Source organism: Thermobia domestica, chromosome 13 (assembly GCF_964235325.1).
Source record: "Thermobia domestica chromosome 13, izTheDome1.hap1.1, whole genome shotgun sequence".
Classification (NCBI taxonomy): domain Eukaryota; kingdom Metazoa; phylum Arthropoda; class Insecta; order Zygentoma; family Lepismatidae; genus Thermobia; species Thermobia domestica.
In genome coordinates this window covers 119966296-119987405 of record NC_137466.1, presented here as the reverse complement: position 1 = coordinate 119987405, position 21110 = coordinate 119966296, and the positions used below count along the sequence as shown (strand labels likewise).

The 21110-nt window shown below is 33.1% G+C and overlaps 1 protein-coding gene across 1 annotated transcript in view; it reads right to left on the bottom strand.

Annotated features, from left to right (window-relative positions):
- Positions 1 to 21110, bottom strand: part of LOC145668453 (BTB/POZ domain-containing protein 2-like) — a 103867-nt gene that overhangs the window by 41909 nt on the left and 40848 nt on the right. The window contains exon 3 of the mRNA XM_081736333.1: positions 12559 to 12692. Coding sequence (XP_081592459.1) covers positions 12559 to 12692 — 134 coding nt within the window. The remainder of the gene's footprint in view (positions 1 to 12558; positions 12693 to 21110) is intronic.

The window sequence follows — 21110 nt, the reverse complement described above, 5'->3', positions numbered from 1 at the left end:
CTACTCCAACGAAAACGAGCTGCAAATGTCAACTATCAGTCGACCTAACATAACTCGGTAAATATCGTTATTCTGTTGCAATAAGTTCTTTATGTAACAGCTTGCTTGCCATTTTTGTTACTTTTCCCGTTTGATTATATGACTTGGTTTCACTAGATAATATACTGCAACATCTTGTTATAATTTAGTGATAAGAAGCCAAGACGCATCACTTAAGAATCAAATGTTTAACATGTCCCCTTATAATCTGATCAGATGCGTGCAACCACGAATTTACCTTAATTAGTCATAGTAATAACACATATTCCCATCAAACTTGTAGAAGACAACATCCGATGAATAAATTCTTGTAAAGAAGTTCCAGTTCACCTTTTACGAAATTAAAAGTTTAAGATAACAGCCCCCTCTTTAAAACTATTAGCAAGATGGCGATCTTCATTACTTTTTTTTGTCCGTCGTCCCGTTTAAAGGGTTTTGCCCTTTCTTCGGGTAAGTGCTGTATATATAGAAGAGTTGATTGCACTTTAATGTGGATGGTCTAAGAGGTGTACATATTGTGATATTTATTCATTTATTGAGTACACATACACACAGAGAGGTTATTGAAAGGTGAAAAATAACATATAATGAGGATCAAATATAATATGATGGGAGGCCAAGGGTGCCACAATAATATTAAAAAAAAATACAGTATTAGCATGCCGTGATGAATGATGGTGAATGCGAAACTGAATAATTGTAGTGCAGGGTGCAGTGGGCAGAGAAGTAGATGAAGATGGAATGGAGTGCTCTGGACGCCACATCACAGGGTTTTGTTAGTACTGACGAATGCAAGTTATCTTCTGTTCCTGGGGCGATTCAGGAACTGATGAAGACAGAGGAAGCCCATGTTAATAGGTAGTTACGGTGCATATGATGGGTAGATGAATGATGAAAGTTCACGTGGTTCATAGATGTGAAAGATTTCGGGATCCACTACAGCATCATCTAGTTGTAAATGATAGAAGGTCATGAAGTGCTGGAGAGGAGTATCGACGTAAGTTGAAGGTGCGTCGTGATCCCGATCGTACCGTAGGATATCAAGTAACATGGGATGCTGCTGGTCAATTCGCATGCAAACGTACCGAGTACGAAGCTGTTCGAGATGATGCAATAAAGGTGGAAAATCAATCAGCTCGTAAAGTAACCGTGTCGGATGCGGTAAGCTGATTCGATGTGCTAGACGTAGAGCATGACGCTCTAGGATAGCCAATTTCTGATAGAATTTTGGCGGTGCGGATGTCCAGGCAGTGTGTCCATATGTTAATGTACTGCGCATAAAGGCTTTGTAGGTATTAAGTACTGTTAATGGTTTTAGCCCCCAGGTTGTACCGACTAAGCGCTTGAGTAGGTTGAGCCGATTTTGTGCTTGGCGTACGATCTTGGTGAGGTGTGGATTCCAGGTAAGTTTGGAGTCAAATATGACACCAAGATAAGTCAGTGTATTTGACGCCACGACAGGTGTATGATCTACTTGAATGTTTAATCGACTTGGATTTCGGTATATTCGGTAACGGCGTCTACGTGGCAGGAAACCAATAGCCTGAGTTTTCGTAGAATTAATACTTAATCGCCATATATTACACCACTGAACGAATGCGTCAATTGCCGTTTGCATGTTTTTACTGATTGATTGCATTGTGCGGGCCGTCGTGAAAAAGGCGGTGTCATCAGCAAACTGGAATATGCTTATGTTCTGTGGGACAACAAGGTCGGCAACATACAGTAAGTATAAGATAGGAGACAGTGACGAACCTTGAGGAACGCCAGATTGTAGGAAAATCGGATGAGAAAGTGTTCCGTTAATAGAGATATATGCTAGCCTCCCTAATAAGAAGGAATGTATGAACCTGATATATGAAGATGGTAGTAGATAGTTATGGAGTTTGTAAAGTAAACCAGGATGCCAAACTTTGTCGAAAGCTTTCTCTAGATCAAAGGCTACCAGACAAGAAGGAAAACCTGTGTTGTATTGATTATAAATAGCCGTGGATAGTCTTAATAGTTGATCCAGGGTACTAAAATGAGGTCGAAAACCGGCTTGGTGAATAGGAAGTAGGTTATGAGTTGCAAGGTGAGCGTGCATGCGGCGGACTAGAATTCGTTCCAAAATTTTACAGAGGCAACTGGTGAGGTGTATAGGGCGATAAGACTGGACGTCTGACGGAGGTTTCTTAGGTTTCGGAAACAGAAGTACTTTTGAGTATTTCCAGTCGATTGGAAAAAATCCAGTTCGGAGGATGAAGGTATATATGGTGCTGAGAAACAGAAGAAAAGAAGGTGAAGCTTGCCTGATGAGAACATACGTAACAGAATCAAATCCTGGGGCGTTGTTGCGTTTACGGAATAATGTTTGGCGAATATCGTCTGGTTGAATCGGAGTGGTAAGTGGATTATTGGGTTCCAAAGAGTGGTTGATAGATGGGCGCAGAAAAGCAGAAGATGGATCTGTAAGTCGGTTTATTGACTTTTGTAGGCGTTGCGGTGTATGCCAACCTGGGAGAGGTGTAAAAATATCTTGAAAGAATGAAGCAAACGTATTAGCTTTATCCATATCAGTGGTGATTGCCTGATTATTTTGAACAATGGGGTATGGTGTGCGGGAAACTGTCCCTGTGAGTTGATGGAATTTGCGCCAATATTTACTAGGGTGTGATTCACTTGCAAGTGTGTTACAAGTTTGAATCCAATGGCGCTTCTTATATGCAACAATATAGTTATGTGTAATCCGAAGATATTGGCGATGAAGCCGAAGCGCTTCAAGATTTCCTGTAGTGAGATACTCGCGATGTACTCTACGAGAAGCGAATATGAAAGGTAAATAATGAGGAGGCAATTTTGGTTTATGCAATTGTATTTCTGTTGTAGGAATAGAACGTTGTGCTGCTTCTTGAATAGATTCGGTAAGATTAACAATTGTGTGATCAAGATCGTATTGTGTTGTAGGCATGAGCAATTTGTTGACAGCAGTGTCCAGATCGGAGCGATATTGTTCCCAATTAGCGCGTTTGTAGCAGAATACCTTCTGAGGAGGTAGTTGAGATTGAGAGCGAGGAGAGCAGTGAAGTGTAAGTTTGATAGGCACATGATCACTACCAATTGAATCAAGCACATCGATATGAATACTCTGTGAGAGAGATGTTGATGTGATGACAACATCAGGAGTAGTATTGCTGACGGGGCGTGTAGGCTTCGGTAGAACATGGAACTCAGCAACTGTTTCAGTTTGCAGAAAGTCGAGAAAGTTATTTTTGTCACGCTGTGATCGGCTATGAAAGTTTAGATCTGCCATGATAAGATAGTGCCTAAAGATAGAATCGATATATCGAAAGAAGTCGTAGTTGAGTGCTTTACCTGGACGAAAATATATGGTAACAAAGGTGACAGTGCGGCCTCGAAAATAAATAGTCGTGACATTATGCTCAGGTAGGTGCAGTGTGAGCGTTAATGGAACCGTGACTTCCCGATAAGGAAGGCGTTGGCTAACACCTATAGCTGTTCCTCCATAGACTCGTGGACCAGATGGAGCATCATGTCGGAGTAAGTGATATTTCGGAAAGTAACAGTTGAGATGTGGTGCGAGGTACGTTTCGTTAAGTGCAAAGGTTGCAATTTGTTCTTCTTGAAGAAGCTGCGTAAAGAGCACGTGGTGTGTTAAGACTGATCGAATGTTAAGAAAAAGTAAGCTATAAGCCATAATTATATGTAGCATATAAGTGTTGGTAGCAGTACCCATGTTAAACGTAGACTTCTATTGGTTGAATTTGAAAGTGAACTGTAGGTCCAGAATAGGTAGCATGAAGTTGTAAGTTAAACAGTAATTTGGCTGCGTATATGATCTGGTGCAGGATGTGGTTGCGATCAAAAGGATGAATATTTTGTAAAGAAATAGTAAGGAAGCGTAATAAGTCTTCAACGGTTATTGGATGGCGTAAAGAATTTGCTGGCGGGGTTGGTGTGTCAACGGAACGTATCGGTACAACAAGCTCTGGCTTAGCGGGGTCGGGTTTAGGCTTAGCTTTACACTTGTAACTATAAGTAGGATGTCTTTCAGAACATCGGTCACAATGTGGTGGTTCCTTAAGATTTGGACAAGTTTTTGTAGAATGTTCAAGTGAACAGTAGCCACATTTGATGGTATTTGGACACTCAGATGTCGGATGAGAATTGTATTGTTGACATTTCTCGCATCTAACAGGTAAAGGTGCTGGTGTGCGAGATGGTTCAACCTTGTAACGACGCCGGTATAGATATGCACCGTTGAGAAGAAGTTGGTCGATCAACTGTTGTTGATCAGTAAGAACACGGACTAAGTATGTTGGACCCTGGTTGTTCTTAATACGTATACAACGTTTGACAGGTAGTCCTTCTTGATGCAATTCTGAGTAAATTTCTTCATCGGTGAAGTCGGGTTCTACGCCACGAATGACAACAGATAACATTGGAGGACGCCGTGGTGGAGGTGGTGTTTTCCGTCCGCTGGAACTTAAAGTTGCTATTTTTGCTTTCAATCCAAAAATTTCGTAAGTGGCTTTGTTCCGGAGTGTGTGGCGAAGTTTGGATTGGTCGATTTGAGAATGATGCCTCGACGTGTCTTAATGATTTCTCGTATTTCTGGACGAGGAACGTACTTTACTAGTTGTTGAAATACAGCACGTACTGAGTCGTATTTTGTATCATAATCGGTTAACAAGAAGTTATAAATTGTTTCTTGGTGTGGCATTGATTGATGTTCAGAAGAAGTGGACGCCCAATCCATATTAGTACTGACACTATTAGCAGCAATAGGATCTGCGATGGGTGTAAGTCGTTGTTTCTTTGGGTCTAATGTTTGCTCACCATCGGAAAGAGATCGCGAACGAATGCGTTGTCCATTAGTTACACATGATGCATAACTTGTAAGAACAGCTGTGGTAGATTTTACTAGACGTGTAGTACCAGTAACAATTCGCGGTTGCGTTTTTTGCCGACCATGTGGGCCAATATTTAACGGAGATGTCTGAACCAGATTCGATTGTCCGAGAGCATTGCCTGAGTCCGCCATAATGTTGAAGAGTACTAGGGCCGAAGCCCAAACAGAGATGAAAAGATGATTAGATGAAGTTCAAAAATCAAGTAACCCTTCGAAAGCGAGAACTTTCGTCAATCCCCTAAGTGCAGTATTTGTGTTATGCTCACAGGTACGTTTTGCAATACCTGGTCCTCGCTGACACAATAACAGACACAAGAGAGGCTAGGTTTCTTGGTAAGGTATATGTTCATTACTTTTGGCTAATGGAATTTTTCACAATTTTAATTACGTTACTTTCTAAGCCCGCCTGGCCCTTAAATATATCCAAACATTGGTCGATGTCCAAACTTCCTTTTTAAACAGGTTTTATAGTCCAAATTTTTACATTTGATATCAATCGTCGGGCCCAGACTATACGATGAACCTGTTATGTTTTTATTTCACTATCTTTTTCTTTTTACTGCGCTTACGCCATCTATTGACACAAACAGTATAATTATGATAATACGAAATCTCATGGAGTTTAAATAAATTCGTTGAATTGAAGCTATAGACTATATTAAAAATTATTTTTCGAAATCGAATCCTATATAATTTTTATTTTTTTACTCGAGTAACATGCAACTGATAAATATATTTCTATATTATCTATGGATAATGTCCGCTTACGTACAACACATCATCCAGCACGATCAAGTCATATATATATAGTACTCGTACAATCTCTTAGTTAGGTTTATATATTACCTAATTCTGTAGTGATTTAGCGCAGGTCGACGTTAATGGCACACAAGTAAACAACTTTTACTTGGCACAGGTCAACATTACACATACAACAAATAAATAACATATTAAGTGCAGATCAACATTATCCATATAACAAATAAACACTTATATTAAATACAGGCTAACATTAAACGCGCAAAGGTAAACGAACTTTTATACCTAACAATAAACATAAACATATTTAACATTGATTTCCAAATGATACGATTTGCTTTTGACAAAAAGCAGATCGTGACAAAACACTAAGACCTTTCTAGACAATAGTATTTTCCGAAAACAAAAAAAAATCACGTAAAAATCCAGAGGTTTATTTGCTATTTGGCCGATAATGGATTCTAAAAATTCAAACGACAATCAATTGAAAATTAAAACACAATTTACTGAGTGTGTTGCTGGGTGAATAAGTCTAAGGATAAAATTACAAAAAAAACATACGGTACTGGCTATTTATTAACTAATTTGGAAAATCAAAATTCTACAATAGAGAATTTAAAATTCTATTTTCGATGCATTGATGTCTGTGTATTGTTAAGGATAAAATTTAGAAATTAATTATTTCAGCTTTTATGGATTTTATAACCATAAAATCACTTACATTTTACGCGATAACTACATGATAATTATAAATAAGTATACAAATAGTGGAATCTTGTATTAATTTTCTTCTGAATAGATAGGAAAAATAATGTTCCAAATACTAACTTTAACATTTAAAACTACTAAAGAATTTAGATGAGGTTGTCCAAAACCAAGAGTTTGATAAACACAGAAGCATTAACCATCACTCACATGCAAACTCTTTAAATCGTTATCCCTTTAAATCCGAACCAGGTAAAATCTTCATAGCAAACAAATAATGGGTTCATTTTATTATCAAAATAATTCTTAATATACCCAATGGTATTCATCAACAAGATGCAGTAACATTTGAACAGATTTAATTAATAAATAGTAATATTAATAAACATTTGGAAAGTGATAGAAACAAATTTGAAGATGTATTGAGGTCAACATAAGATACATATATAAAGAAAGATGATATTAAGATGCTTGTTATACAAAAGAGGACTTTGAAGTGATGAAGAAAGTTTTAATCTTATTATGCAGAAGGAAACTATGAACTTATTATGTCGACTGAGAAGTAAAAACTTTAAAGATCTAACCTCCTGAATAACTAATTTTATAAAGCTTATAAATTTCTCTGTAATGGAAAAATAATCAATATGGAATTAAGTCTTGATAAATACTTTCTAAACATATTTTAAAACAAAACTCCAGTTGAAAATTTTCCTTTCGTCTTTAAAAGTAACGATATATTTACGTTTAAAAATTAGGACTATTATTTATTATTACGTACATAAAGAGAACTATTATAACACTATATTAAATAAATAGCAATTATGTACTGTTAAGTGTAAGAAGCAATCGCATACAAAGAAAGATACCATTAGAATAAAACAAACGAAAAATGAAAGATATATAAACAAAGGTGTACGCGATACAAGCGGTATTATTACAACACAATTTGTAAAGGATTGACAAGATGAAGGTAAAAGTATTAGAGAACAAATGATTGAAGAAATACTTAAAGTATCAAAGAAAACTTTGTAAATTAAATCCATTATTACAAAAGGATTATACGATTTGTGGTAAGCAGATCTTCTTGAAATGGACAGTTGATAATTAAAAGGGATTTCTAAAGATTATAAATATTTACTAACATAAATGTTATTGTTAAATGATAAACATTGATATGATTTCGAAATACGCATTTGCTGCTCTAGTTAAAGATGAGACCGTTGTTGTTGTTGCAAACACATTAAAAATATGTTAAAAATTAGAAAACTAAAAATTTACAAACAGATAAGGAAGAGAACTTGTAACAAAGGTTATGAAGGATTGGTTAAATTATACCAATCATTATTCAACTTACTGGAAAAAAACTTTTCCCGTAGTACGATTAACAAAAGTATTAAATAAAACATGTGGAAGAAATTTACTAGTCAAAAAAATGACTTAAGATATTAACAACATTGGTTAAGTACTTTAATAATAAATTTCAAAGAACAATTGGTACGAAACCTTTAGTACTAAATAAAAAATGAGTAAATGATATGTGAAAAGGTGTATAAGAAATATATAAAAATATTAAGCCTAAATAAAAAATTGGATATTATGTTGGTATAAGCATTTCGAAAGATGTTTGAAAACGGATATAGTCTCAACTTGCAATGGAAGTATTTGTTATTAATGAGGTCCCACGTTCCAATCTACCGACATATAGGTTAAAAGACTTAAACAACCAAGTTAAAGAAATATTTTTATCAACCATAATTATTTAAAACTGAATATAAAAATAGTATCTTGCAGAAAAAACATAAAGAAAGAAAGGTGGTAAAATGTGCGTTAAATGGTTAGTGTTTGATTATTCTCATACTGGTTGAATAAATAAAAGTAATGTGTTGTAATTTAATGTGTTTAAACTTTTATGTAGTTAAACATTAAACATATTTAAAAAGGTACGTTTTTGAATTAAAAGTACTTCGAGTAGTGTTAAAAATAGAATATGAAATCGTGAAAAGATGAAATCAGAAATAATCTCCTAAGATAAAAACAAGATATGAGTTATATTAGTAAATGTTAAGAAAAAAAATACGGAAAAGTGAAATAAAAAGTAAATACTCAAGAGAAAAACAAGAGATAATTATATTAGTGAGTCTTAAGAAAGAAAATGTGAAGGAAATCAAATAGAAAAGCTTTCAAGATAAAAACAAGAATATGGACAGATATGGAATAGTCGAATTAAAAACGCTATGGAAAGGAAAGAAAATCAAAGGATATTATCGACTAAGAAAAGTATAACTAATTAAACTAGTTAAACATCATGAACTCGAAATAAGTTCACAGATAAAAACATGTAAAGGATTATACGTATTAAATCCTAAAAATGATTCTATTATCATGCTCTTAGAAAAAAACAAGTTATATGTGGTCTAAAAACTTAAATATGACAGCGAGTTAAGAGAACATTTAATAACAAACATAAACAATCTTAAACATCAAGAGAAAGAAGAAATGTTAAAAAGTTTACCAGTACTTGAGTTGATAAGAAATTTTGATGATAAAAAATTAACTGATTGTTTAATGAATATTTTCTAGACTATGAAAATAAATTACATGAATATATCTGCTTATGATCAACTATCAGAAAGCTTTATTATGCAATTTGGAAACAAAGTGGAATTGACAGAAATTTCAATAAACCAAACTTTATCAGAACACTTAATAAGGGAATTAGAAGGCAAAGTTAAATAGACAGAAATTTCATATGGTCAAAAACTTTCACAAAATTTTATAAGGGAATTCAAAGATGAAGTGAATTACTTTATTTGTATTTTGGAAGGAGAAACTTTCAGAGGAATTTACTTTTGAGTTTCGTGATAAAATATATTGGTAAGATATATTTAAGAAACAAAATTTGTCTTTAGAAATTAAATGTAAACTAAGAAAAGTACCTTACGAAGAAGCACCACAAAATAATTCGAAACATTCTATTTAATATGAATCGAAAGAACAAAAAGTAAAAGCAATATGTGATCATGCATTTTGTAAGTGATGTTTGGTTAGATGGTTAAGGAAAAGTAGTAATAGTCCGATATATAGAAAGTAATAAAAATTAATATAAATCTGTCTAATGATGCAGGTAATAAGGAAAGTAAAAATAAACTTGAAATTAGTAATAACATCTTGGATATTAAAGTGTTTGCAGAAGCGTCATATCGGTCGACATATGAAAAGAGAAGATATAAGAAAGCTAGTAATTTGTTTTTTTATGTGCGTAGAGTGATATTCAGTTTTATAGATTATTCTATGAAATTGAAATTTTCAACGAAGATTTATTTATAAAGTTGAAATTGTGAACGAAGATTTTCTACATAATAAATATGGAATGATATTGTGATTTAATAAATGATCGATTTAAACTAATTCATAATGACATTAAACTGTTAACAGCATTACTAGAAAAACACGCATTCTTAAAAGAAAAAGAAACACTATTAGAATTACAAGAAATGATTGTAAAAGAAAGGTATACACCAGAATCAAATTGAGATAATAAAAATGAAAAATAAACCCGTCAATGAGAACGACGCTCATGATGAGGTAGGTTCTTAAATGCATATATGTTTGAAAATGTATCAGATTTACATTGAATTATTATTGCCTTGAATGGGACGTTCCCACTAAAGTCTTATTGTTAATATAACGCATTAATAAACATAACGATTTAGAGAGTCATACGAATATTAACTGTAATATTAGAAAACTGAAATGAAACACTGAAATGAAAATTTTCTCTATAATTAATAACAGGATTTTATCAGTAGTAGTGTTAAGAATGAACACATGAAAAAAGAAATCAAATCAAATGATCAAGGTAAAAAACAAAGGGTAATGAGTTTTAAGTAAACATACTGTATTTGAATTTTAAAAATATATGTAAAGGAGATGAACAGAACAGATTAACATTAAGCAAACATATGAAAAACTTATTCTCATTTAAAGAAGACGTTTTTGAAAAACATAAAGTGAAAACTGTAACATTATGAATAAATATACAATTTCACGACAACTCATTTAAATCAAGAATAGAAACATGGAGATTTACATAAAAAAAATACGCGTATTAAGACTTAAAGATGTTGTATCTGACCCTCTACAAGATTTTGTAAGTGAAACATACAAAGCAACTATGAACAGAACACAGATAAGTCTAAACAAACATAATGGTCAAAAAGTAAATATATCATTCAGTTGTAAACATTAGAAAAATTGAAAAGTTTACAATTTCTACTTCACTACATATAATGCAGAAATACTTGAATCAAGAAAACTTAAATGGATTTATAAATAATAGGAAACATAAACTAAGAACTAAAATAGATGAGTTAAAAGCTAGAGTACCTGGATGGGTTCTTATGAATACATATTTTTAAGTTAGCAATAAACAAATATGCGCCTATAAGAATGTCATCATTATAGCACTACTTGACGTAATTAAAAGCAGAAAAACAAAAGCAATTAAGAACAATGTTATGAATAAAGATTTAACATTTGATAATTATAAAAGTTGTTTGTTTAATAAAAGGGAATATTATAAGAAAATGTGTTTAATTATAAGTTATAAGTATAAAGTATATAGGGTTAATGTTAACGAACTAGTACTAAGTTCTGTAGGTGATAAAAGATGTATGTTAGAAGATGGTATAAACATATTACCATGGGCCATTATAAAGTATTTGAGAAATATGAACTAAAATGAAATAAAACACAAATGATTAACTTTTTAGTAAATTATGGAACTAATAGTAGATTTGTAGTAGATTTGCAAATCATGGAACTAAATCATTAAGTCTGAGAATTTCATCAATCCCTTGCGATGGAACTGCTGTCAATTAGAGTATATCAAAACATTGAAATCAAAGAGAAAATTAAGATGGGAAACGAAGCTTACAGACCAATTTAAATCTTAATATAAGATCGAACGAAGACAGAAGAAAACGCAATTTCATTGTGATTGGGAGCGAAGATACAGCTTATGTATGTGTGCCTTGGACTTCATTCTAATTCGCCAGTTCCAATTATGTAAAAGTACATACCTTAAAATTTCATAACCTTACACTGAGTGCCATATAGCAGAATTATCTGAAAAACAATCATTTTAGCTTTGGAACTTCTTGTATACAATAAAAGACAAATTCTGACCAAAGCATATTTTAACTAATAATAATAGCGTTAAGCAGAATATGTGATAAGACGCATTGGACATTAAGATCTTCCCAATGAAAAAGCACAGAGTTCGACTTCAGGATAACGCTTAGCTTATTTGAGCTAGGAAAGTAATTGCTACACAACAGATGCAGCATTATTTCAAGTCAACTAAATTCAATCGGCTCGCCATCCCATAGGCTGAAAATTGGCAATCACACTCGCAACTATTTACGAAGAATGAACGTACCTATTGTGCCTTATAAGGAGTGTGGACAGACTCAGACAAAACAATAGACCCTCTTTTCGTGAGTGATATAATTTTATCAAAGTGTGTGATTTATGTGTTTGAAGTGCGCAGGAGAACGTTTTAGAACTTAACATCTCATTCTTGACCTCTAATGAAAAAATAAAATAAGTAGATTCAGTTTTCTCTCTTACTATAATTGTGGTAATAACATAATTTTGTGAGGAATATTGACTTGAAGACTAAGAAGTTAATTTTCTTATTATAGATAAAAAGTAACAAATTTTCTTTTGCTGACTGTTCTAAAAATTCACTTGTAGCTGAAATCTGATCAGTTATAGTCTGTCTGTTGCGATTGAAATAACAAATATTGTCTTAAATTACCGAAACTGAGTCTGTTTTCTTTGTTGAATTTGACGTTTCCCAAGTCAGGTTATATAATATTATATATCTGTAATGGTTTTAGTATAGGATGAACCACAATCTTAGTTGAATCTTCTTTATAAACTGTAAAATTAGTACGAACTCATTATATCTGGTAAGTTGATTATGTCTTAGTTATTGCAATATGTTAGGTAAAGCAGGAATAAGTTAAGGTGGTTTCTGTAACTGAGCATTTACAAAAATATGTACTTTTAACATATTCATCTTTCTTTTGCCTTTTAAAGAATTAAAAATGTATACTTTAAAGAAGTGTCGAACATACTGCAGCATCTTCTTGAAAATACAGGGTTCAATATCCACTACTTTGATTTCTTTTGTTTCAGGAAGAGATCCAAAGAACATGGTTTCAAACACTGGACTTGACGCCGTTAGTAGAAGCTTATGTGCCTTTATAACCTGAAAATATAGAAAAATATATTTTTAGATACTCAAAGACATAAGGCTTGATGTGTTGGTAATACTGTAGTCTACCAGAAATATTTATCTTCTGCAATTTTAGAAAGATACAGATTTTTGGAATACGAACATAGCTACTTTTTACTGGGAATTTAATTTTGTATGACTTTAATGAACAATAAACTTTCAATAACTATGAGATAATAGTAAACGCTTTCTAATAACGGTTTTAGTAAATAATTTAAAACCGTTCCTTTTGCGTGCCTCACTTGAGTTGGTGCAAGTGAATCACATCTAGTTTCTCTTAAGCAATAGTAACAAAATATCAAACTTCGTGTCTATTCGTATACCATTTCAAATAAAATTCATATGAATTATTGCACTAAATCAGTGATGGTCAAATGGTGACACGTGTTCCCCATTAACTCATGAGCATATTTCATCCGGCTCAAAATAAAAATGGAAATATGTATGATTTATTCCCTTATTTCTTTGCATAACAGAAAAAAGGTCTTCTTAATTAATTAGAAACGAGATTTAACTTTTACTGTGTAAATATAAGGATGATGCGAATGAAATTTTCGCACCAGCAAGACGGGCAAGCACTTTCGCGCAACTTAACGCCAATTTGCGGATATAGATGGATGCTTGCAGAAACATTTGCAGTGTATTAAGTTGAGTTCAGCACTTGAATGATTCGCATTAATGATTGCTTCTCGGCTTGAGAAATATCATGATGGACTACTTCCATCATTTAAGAACATACTAGCAACTATACCATCTGGGGATTTTAGAAATAATTCTGGACGTTGATCACGACTCAATCGTCCTTACTGTTATGATTGTCATAGCATAGCCATCTTTTTAAAATCCTGAAGTAACATCCAACGTAATGAAACTATTCCTGTTATTCTCTACGCCTATACTATTGTACACCACTAGACAGTGATTCTTATCTGGTGTTAATTTGTAATCTATTGTGTGTTGTCGTTATTTGGAGTCGTGTACCAATGATGAAGAACTCGTCGCCAATTTTATATCTGTTAGTAACTGTTTTCTATAGCTTCATCTACTCTGTGACAGGTGAAAGGTCACTAATCTTTTTGTCTACAGTAGCCATCAGACTTCCGAAGATTTTTATTTTGTTAAATGTTAGACCGTGTACAAGATACACGACCATAACGGCAACAACTACAGATATACATAAGAAAATTGAAAAAGAAAGTAAAGCTAATTAGAAGAAGGAAAGAAGAAGGGAAAAGAAAAGACTAGAATGACTTGTTGAAGAATAGTCCATTTAAAAGGATAGTCCATTTAGTAGGTAAAGAAAACGGTAACAGAAAGAATTACAAGAAAAATGTGAAAGGAAGAAATATTAAAGAAAAGGGAAGATTGAAGAAAATAAAGAAGAGATATCGAGATGATTATTAAAATATAGTTAAAAGAATGTAACACGTTATATGTGGTGTAGACTTATCAGTCTTTCTGTAGAGTATCAAAAGGGTAAAAAGATATCATCCATAAACCTGTCACAACAAGACACATAGTAACACATACAACACTGACCCAGATCAAAACCAATCCACAAAAATGCTTGCTTTGATCTAGTTCAATCGATGAGAAACTACATCACTCTTCGTAGTGGTTTTGCATAAACAGATTGTTTAGGATAACAATTTTGCACTCTCTTCAACAGAGTTTAACGAAGTATTCTAAGTTAAAATAGCAAATCTTAAAGTAGTTTCCACAACTGAATATTACAAGATATGACTCACCATAAGTTCTTAGTAGAGTTCCACAGTTTGGTAGCTATTGTCCCTAGTTTCCATGGAGGTAAATAAATTATTATTTATTTACCTCCATTAGAAACTAAGAGTCACAATTGATCAACATGTATTAAAGAAACATTGGAGATTTCGTGCATGACTGGTAGTTATTTCTGTTAACCTTTAACTCGTGAGAATACGTGTATTATCTCTGATTTATATTCACACAATAAATAGATTTGGTCATTCAATGTTATCTTAGGTTCCCAAACTTAAAACTAAACCTCATTTATACCACCATTCACTCCGCAAAACAACAGATATTTAGGTATATTATTCAAACGTTTCTTAAAGAAGACGTACTAACTACAGTTGAACAAATAATTTAATACAATTAGAAGGAAAAGGAGAAAGAAAGAAAAAAGAAAGAAGAAAGTCCATTTATAAGTGACAATTTAACTTTCAACAATATCAAGTTATAATCCTTAAAATATTTCACGAAAATATAGTAATTTACAAGCATTTTAATTTGAACAGATTGTTTCCAATAATTGAATAACAACATAATTTAAACGAATCTCTAGAATTCAAACTTTACGCATGAGAATTCCGACAATTGAAGTAATATTCACATTAGTTGCAAACAACACATGGGAATGTTATTATTATGAGTATTTTACATATGACTAGAGTACAAAATTGGCAAGATAATTAAACATATTTGAATAAGTAATTAAGTTAAATCGAACTTCGACACAGTAAATGAGTGGAATTATTAATAAAATACAAAATAAATTTGAGCTACTGAAGGTAGCTAGAACCCTAACGTTTATAATCTAAAATGATAGGGAGAATTCTCCTTTGCTCTTAAATTAAATATGGGTGTTTACAGAGCAAATCATCGTCCAATAAAAAATCTTTTATTTGAGTCTTTAACGCTCATGTTACTGGGTAAAACTAATAATATATAGTTTCTGCTAACATAGCGTCCGTTTGCATACTTGCATTTAGGATTTTACTTTAAAATTTTCCTCCAGTCTTAATTTAAATCGTCACAATTTAGTTTCAAACGTCAACATTAATTAAAAAGGCAAGGTAGCCTATACTATCACAAATCAGGTAATATACGTCACTTCCGGATATTAACTTCACGTTCAAGATATTTGATTAATTTATTTCCAGGGAAGTAGTTATGTATATAGGTGTCATACATATCCAGGGAACTTTAGGGAATTTCAAGAATAAGCACCAGTTGAATTGAACAGTATCCACTAAATTCCTTGAGTAAGTCGAAATGTAATTGGATTCCGTAGTAAGAAAGCTACTGAATTTAATTGGTTTACGTATCTCCACTTTTCACATTGTCCTACTGAAAATCACTTATATTTCGGATATTTATTACATAATAAGTGGGGTAAATTAGAAAGTTGAATATTTCATTGGATCACGATTTGATTAATTGGTTCAAAAATATTTCACCGTAGCCTGCTACGTTACTTATATTCCCATACATGCAAGTTAGTAAGTACCATTGAACGCAAGTTTACAAAAAGATACTTCAAACACAATCAGCATGCACTGATATTTGCGGTATAATAAAATATGACACCATATAACATAGTCGGGGTAAACAAGAGTAGGTATAGCAAAGCACGTCGTATCATATATCAATCCATTAATAAATACACCTCAAGTTATTCATATTAATATTTGTGTCAATAAATTTTCACACACACACACACACACACACACACACATATATATATATATATATATATATATATATATATATATATATATTCAACGTAGTTTATCTTCAGTGAATGAGGGATTAAAATAAAATAAATAAATAAATCCAGGTAATTTAGAAGATAATTGTGAATTTTACTGAGGAGGAGAGAAATATATAACAATGAAGTGCTAGAATAAAATTTATTAAGGGAAAACTCCTTCTCCCTACCATCATCGTCCACCAAATTGCTCGAAAAGAAATGAAATAATAAATAATATAAATTGAAGCAATACAATTCAAATCGATGGTGTTATAAACAATCTTCTTAATACTGGCATATCCTTTTAGTATATTATAATAAATTAACGTATATATATATATATATATATATATATATATATATATATATATATATATGTGTGTGTGTGTGTGTGTGTGTGTGTAAGTATATGTATCATTGGGTTGCTAACGCGCACCCAATCCACATACTGTTAATATCACTACTGAAGTCTCAATATTATATGAGTCCCTACCAGAAGACGACCGCGTTATATCAACAAGCGCATACTCTAAAATACTTTTCTGTCATAAAACTTTAGTAGCTGGTCGATAGATACACAAGAAAAGAATACATTTTAAAAAATCTCATTTAAGACTTTCAAGAGATGAAGATTTTTTTCAAATAATATACTTGAAGTTCGAAAATCAGTAATCTGTAAAATATAATGCAACATTGTGGATCCTTATAGCTCCCGATGAGGAAACGAGATTTGGCGCTTATAAAAAAATTATTGATCGAAAAAAGAAGTACAAAAACCATCAACCCGGACCATACGATCGCAAATGCTGAAGATTCAAGAAAAAACACTGGTTATAGATTAAATGTCCCTCTACATATAACCTAAAGGTACCTTACCCACGAAAAATTCACTCTTCACGGTCAGTTCATAATTTAATTTTAAAACTTTCCCCGGAAATCTAAAATAATTTAGGTTCAGGTTAACTATATCCAGTGGATGTAGAAAATAAATATTATAAATTGATACGTATATGAATAGCTTCGTAAGGGAACCAGCATTTTATTAAGAAAAGAGTGACTGTAATTTCGATTATAACCGTTTGGTAACAAATTTATGTGGCAGTTACCTCTTTCACCTTACCGATTGTACGGAACCATCGAACTTGTATGGTGTACGCCTAACTCGTTTACAACAGCATGAACACTATCTGGAGGGTCTGCTTCGTCAGTGATTTTGAGAATCTCATTTAAATAGGATATTGGTCGGTGCCCACGTGGCTCATTTTACAATGCTGTGTTACTGGAATGAAACTAGACAAACAACGTCAAATGATGCGCTCATTCGCTATTACTGGTTTAAATACACTGTAAACGATTTTTGAGTCTTGGTATGTAGAATGCCTCCAGTTTGAAGTCGCAAAGAAACATCACTGACGTTCTTCATACGTTCTTTAAAGAACAGTTTCATACGGCACTATTCAACAATGCATTTCATCTTGAATGTGTGTACACCCCAGCCTGTTTTCTGGATATGTAAAGAGTTTGTAACGTTAGATGCACAACCATAATCTATATCTGAGATAAGTTTCCTACCAGATGCCAAAGCGATCTTTTCATTCGCGGCAACCTAATATCTTTTTAAACCATGGTTAGCAGGTGCAATCTGCAAAATAAGGCATTGGTTAGAATAATGCAGGTTTCATAGTTGCTTGTAAATATTCTTAAGTCAAGCCCTAGTTGGCCTAGACACATGAAGCAAAAAGGATACCTAGAATATAATAAATTTTCAGTAGACTTAAGACTTACATACATTTAGTGAACCATCACCTCAGAGAGCAAGAAAATGGGAAACGGTCAGCAAATATTATTCTCGATTTTTCCTGGCCTGCATTACATTATTAATTGATTATCACCGCACTAAATGATAATTATATTCGAATAGCCTATAAAAATATTCCGTTACAACAAATTCTTATCTTCTTGAAGAACGATTCACATGTAAAAGGAAAATGATTCGAATAAAAGTAACCCTATCTCGCTAACACAATAATTTCCAACTGAGTGCCTATAAGTACGGTTTTACATTCTCAGAAGAGCAGAGAGAAACACAATGAAGGAAAGAGGGAAGGAGAATTGAATAAAAATGTACTGTACTGCACGTAGTCATGAACTCATGAGTGGCATACGTGGAAAATCAACTATGTTATTGATGATCTTGATTGGTTGTCATTATTGTTTTTTAAATCAACTCCAGGTTACCTGCCAGCTTCCTTCACTCTAAGAAAGAATACGAGCAGTAAAGTGTGACATCACATAGAATTCAGTTGGAAATAACTATGTTAAAAGGTGAGCTTCATAGGAAATTAGGAAAAGTGAATGAAATATTTGTTTTGTGCGTAAAAAGAACCCTCCATACGCAATTTTACATGTTCAAAAATAAGCTCTCAAATAATAGTATAATAAATCCCTTTATCACTAAAAGGTCATTTTTTTAAAGAAAGTTTGAGATTGTCAAAACCTGCGATAAGTTAACATGCGAATAAAACTTACGGACCATCACACTGAAATTTCTTGCTTCCTTTCCTTAAATTAAATTAAGCTATGACTTAGCTAACATGGAAATACTTAATAATACAGAGGGAAGTTGTAATCCGTTGTTGTAAACTTTGTCTGAAAAAATATCGCCTGCAAGAGTACAGTACTCCTAGATTGTAATATGAGAATTTACTTACGCAACATTATAGCATTATTAATTAAGTAAGAGGGTCACTCCATATCAAGTGGACCAATGGTCCCCACTTCATTATCTCCGATTTGTTTCAAATTTTGCACAAATGTTACCTGACACCAACAATGAAGAATGGTCAAATTTGAGTTGAAGATCTGTATTTGTTGTGGTAGTAGGGCGTTTTCAAAATGGTCCCTGTCTCAGCAACGACGAGTAGCAAATGTCTTCTCCCATTTGAAGTGCCTGCCATTTTGAACTGAAAGCTCTTATAACCTTCAAAATATGTTTCCTAGGAGAACTTTTAGAGTAGATGAAGGTTAGTTTTTCACAAATTCCCTTGGGTATTCAGAAGTTGTACAATAAATTAACAAAGTTGACTAAAAAAGTGTGTGCACGTTTCATGTGTGCCATATTTAGACCCCCATAAAGTTGGATGAAGTCAAGTCAGTAAATTGATATTTGAAAGAGATAAACCATAATATACATACTTTAGAATATATAAAATATTTAGTCTTTTGCGCATATGGTTTAAGGGATATGTGGCCTTAGAAATAGGAAAAAATGAAATTATGTGAAAAATGGACCTTTTTGGTACCCAAAAATGGACATGTTGCCAACCTTACACCAACTTGTGATCATAACCAATGCAAAGAGCATGTTCTGATATAGTTAGGAATGAATTCTGGAGTTGGTGACTTGTTTGGTTTTTGGATGATTGTAAGTTATATTCTAGTTCAGTTTACAAAATCACCACAGACTTAATTTCTACAGTATATCTATGCAAGTAGTAATTTTATTGAACATTTGCTCTTTGCTATCCAGTTACGTTAATAAATTTTCTCTTACAGATATGGCCACATCAAGAGATATCGGTCTACTAGATTGTACTATATATGCAAAAATGAAGGCTCTGCATGCCACAGAAAAAGTTTTCTACAAGTTGTGGGTTTATAAAGTGTAGAGACTTTACAGAAGGACATAAATAATTATTACTTATGCGAAAAGGTAAAAAGTACTACAAGATGATGCATTTATATGTCTTTACCATGAACACCTGCTACTGGTTAAATACGAAGACCTGCAACTCTACTGTTGCGACCCGTTCGATTATCATAAATCAACATTAGCAACAAAATCACTACGAGTCATTGATACAAAAACAGCTGTTATGTTAAAAGAAAGAAGTGGGAGGGATAGTAAACCAGGACAGAAGCTGTGTGCAGGTTGTAGGGTAAATAAAACTTTCAATAGAGAAATCACCTGTAGGATCAGCGAGTGATAGAGATACCTGAATTCAATCCACCTGAGTCTCAAAGGAGGAAACTCAACACAAGTCTTCTAGAACTTGATATTTCTGATGATAAGTACAGACGCAAATACTGTGTGAAGCTGTAACGCCAACTGTGACACACCATTTTGGTCAAAGTTCACAGAACTTGGGAAAACCTACTTCAGGTCTATATCTCATTTTGTAGGCACTCTACATTTCTTTCAAGTTATATTCCAACAGCCGTTTATGTTTCTAAACCTTTTATCCATTAATTCTTACCGGCATACACCCCTTTTTGCCAAGACGTATCCTGCTGAATTCATCTTCCTCATAAAATTGATGTACTCTTATTGATACTTCAGAAGGCAATCATTTTCTTACCATCTTTGTTGTTATTGCAAGAATACCTTGCTGTGGTTTCAAATTTTTAGCTGTTTTAACCATTCATTTAGAAACTCTAAATATATTTGTTGTTTTTTCTATAGACCAACTACATGGGATAAGAGTTAGAATTTGAAGTTTCGTTTGTTTGTCAGATGTTGCGGCTTTGGTTTTCAATTCTTCCAGCAGTTTCCGGTAATCTTTCCAATGAATACACTTCTGTTGACTTGTGCTAGATCCTTCTTCTACGTTAACGTCAGTAACGGATGCATTTCTTGACAAAGGGACTTTTGTGCTTCGCATATTTTCCTCTTGACATATCAGAGCAAATCTCTTCTACTTACTCTTTTAGGTTTTAGGGGAGAAATATCTAGTTCGACAACATTTGTGTCAAGTCTCCTCCTTTGAGACTCAGGAGGATTGAATCCAGATGTGTTTCTATCATTGGCTGACCCTACAGTTGATTTCTCTATTGAAAGTTTTTTTTACCCTACAACCTACACACAGCTTGTCCCGGTTTAA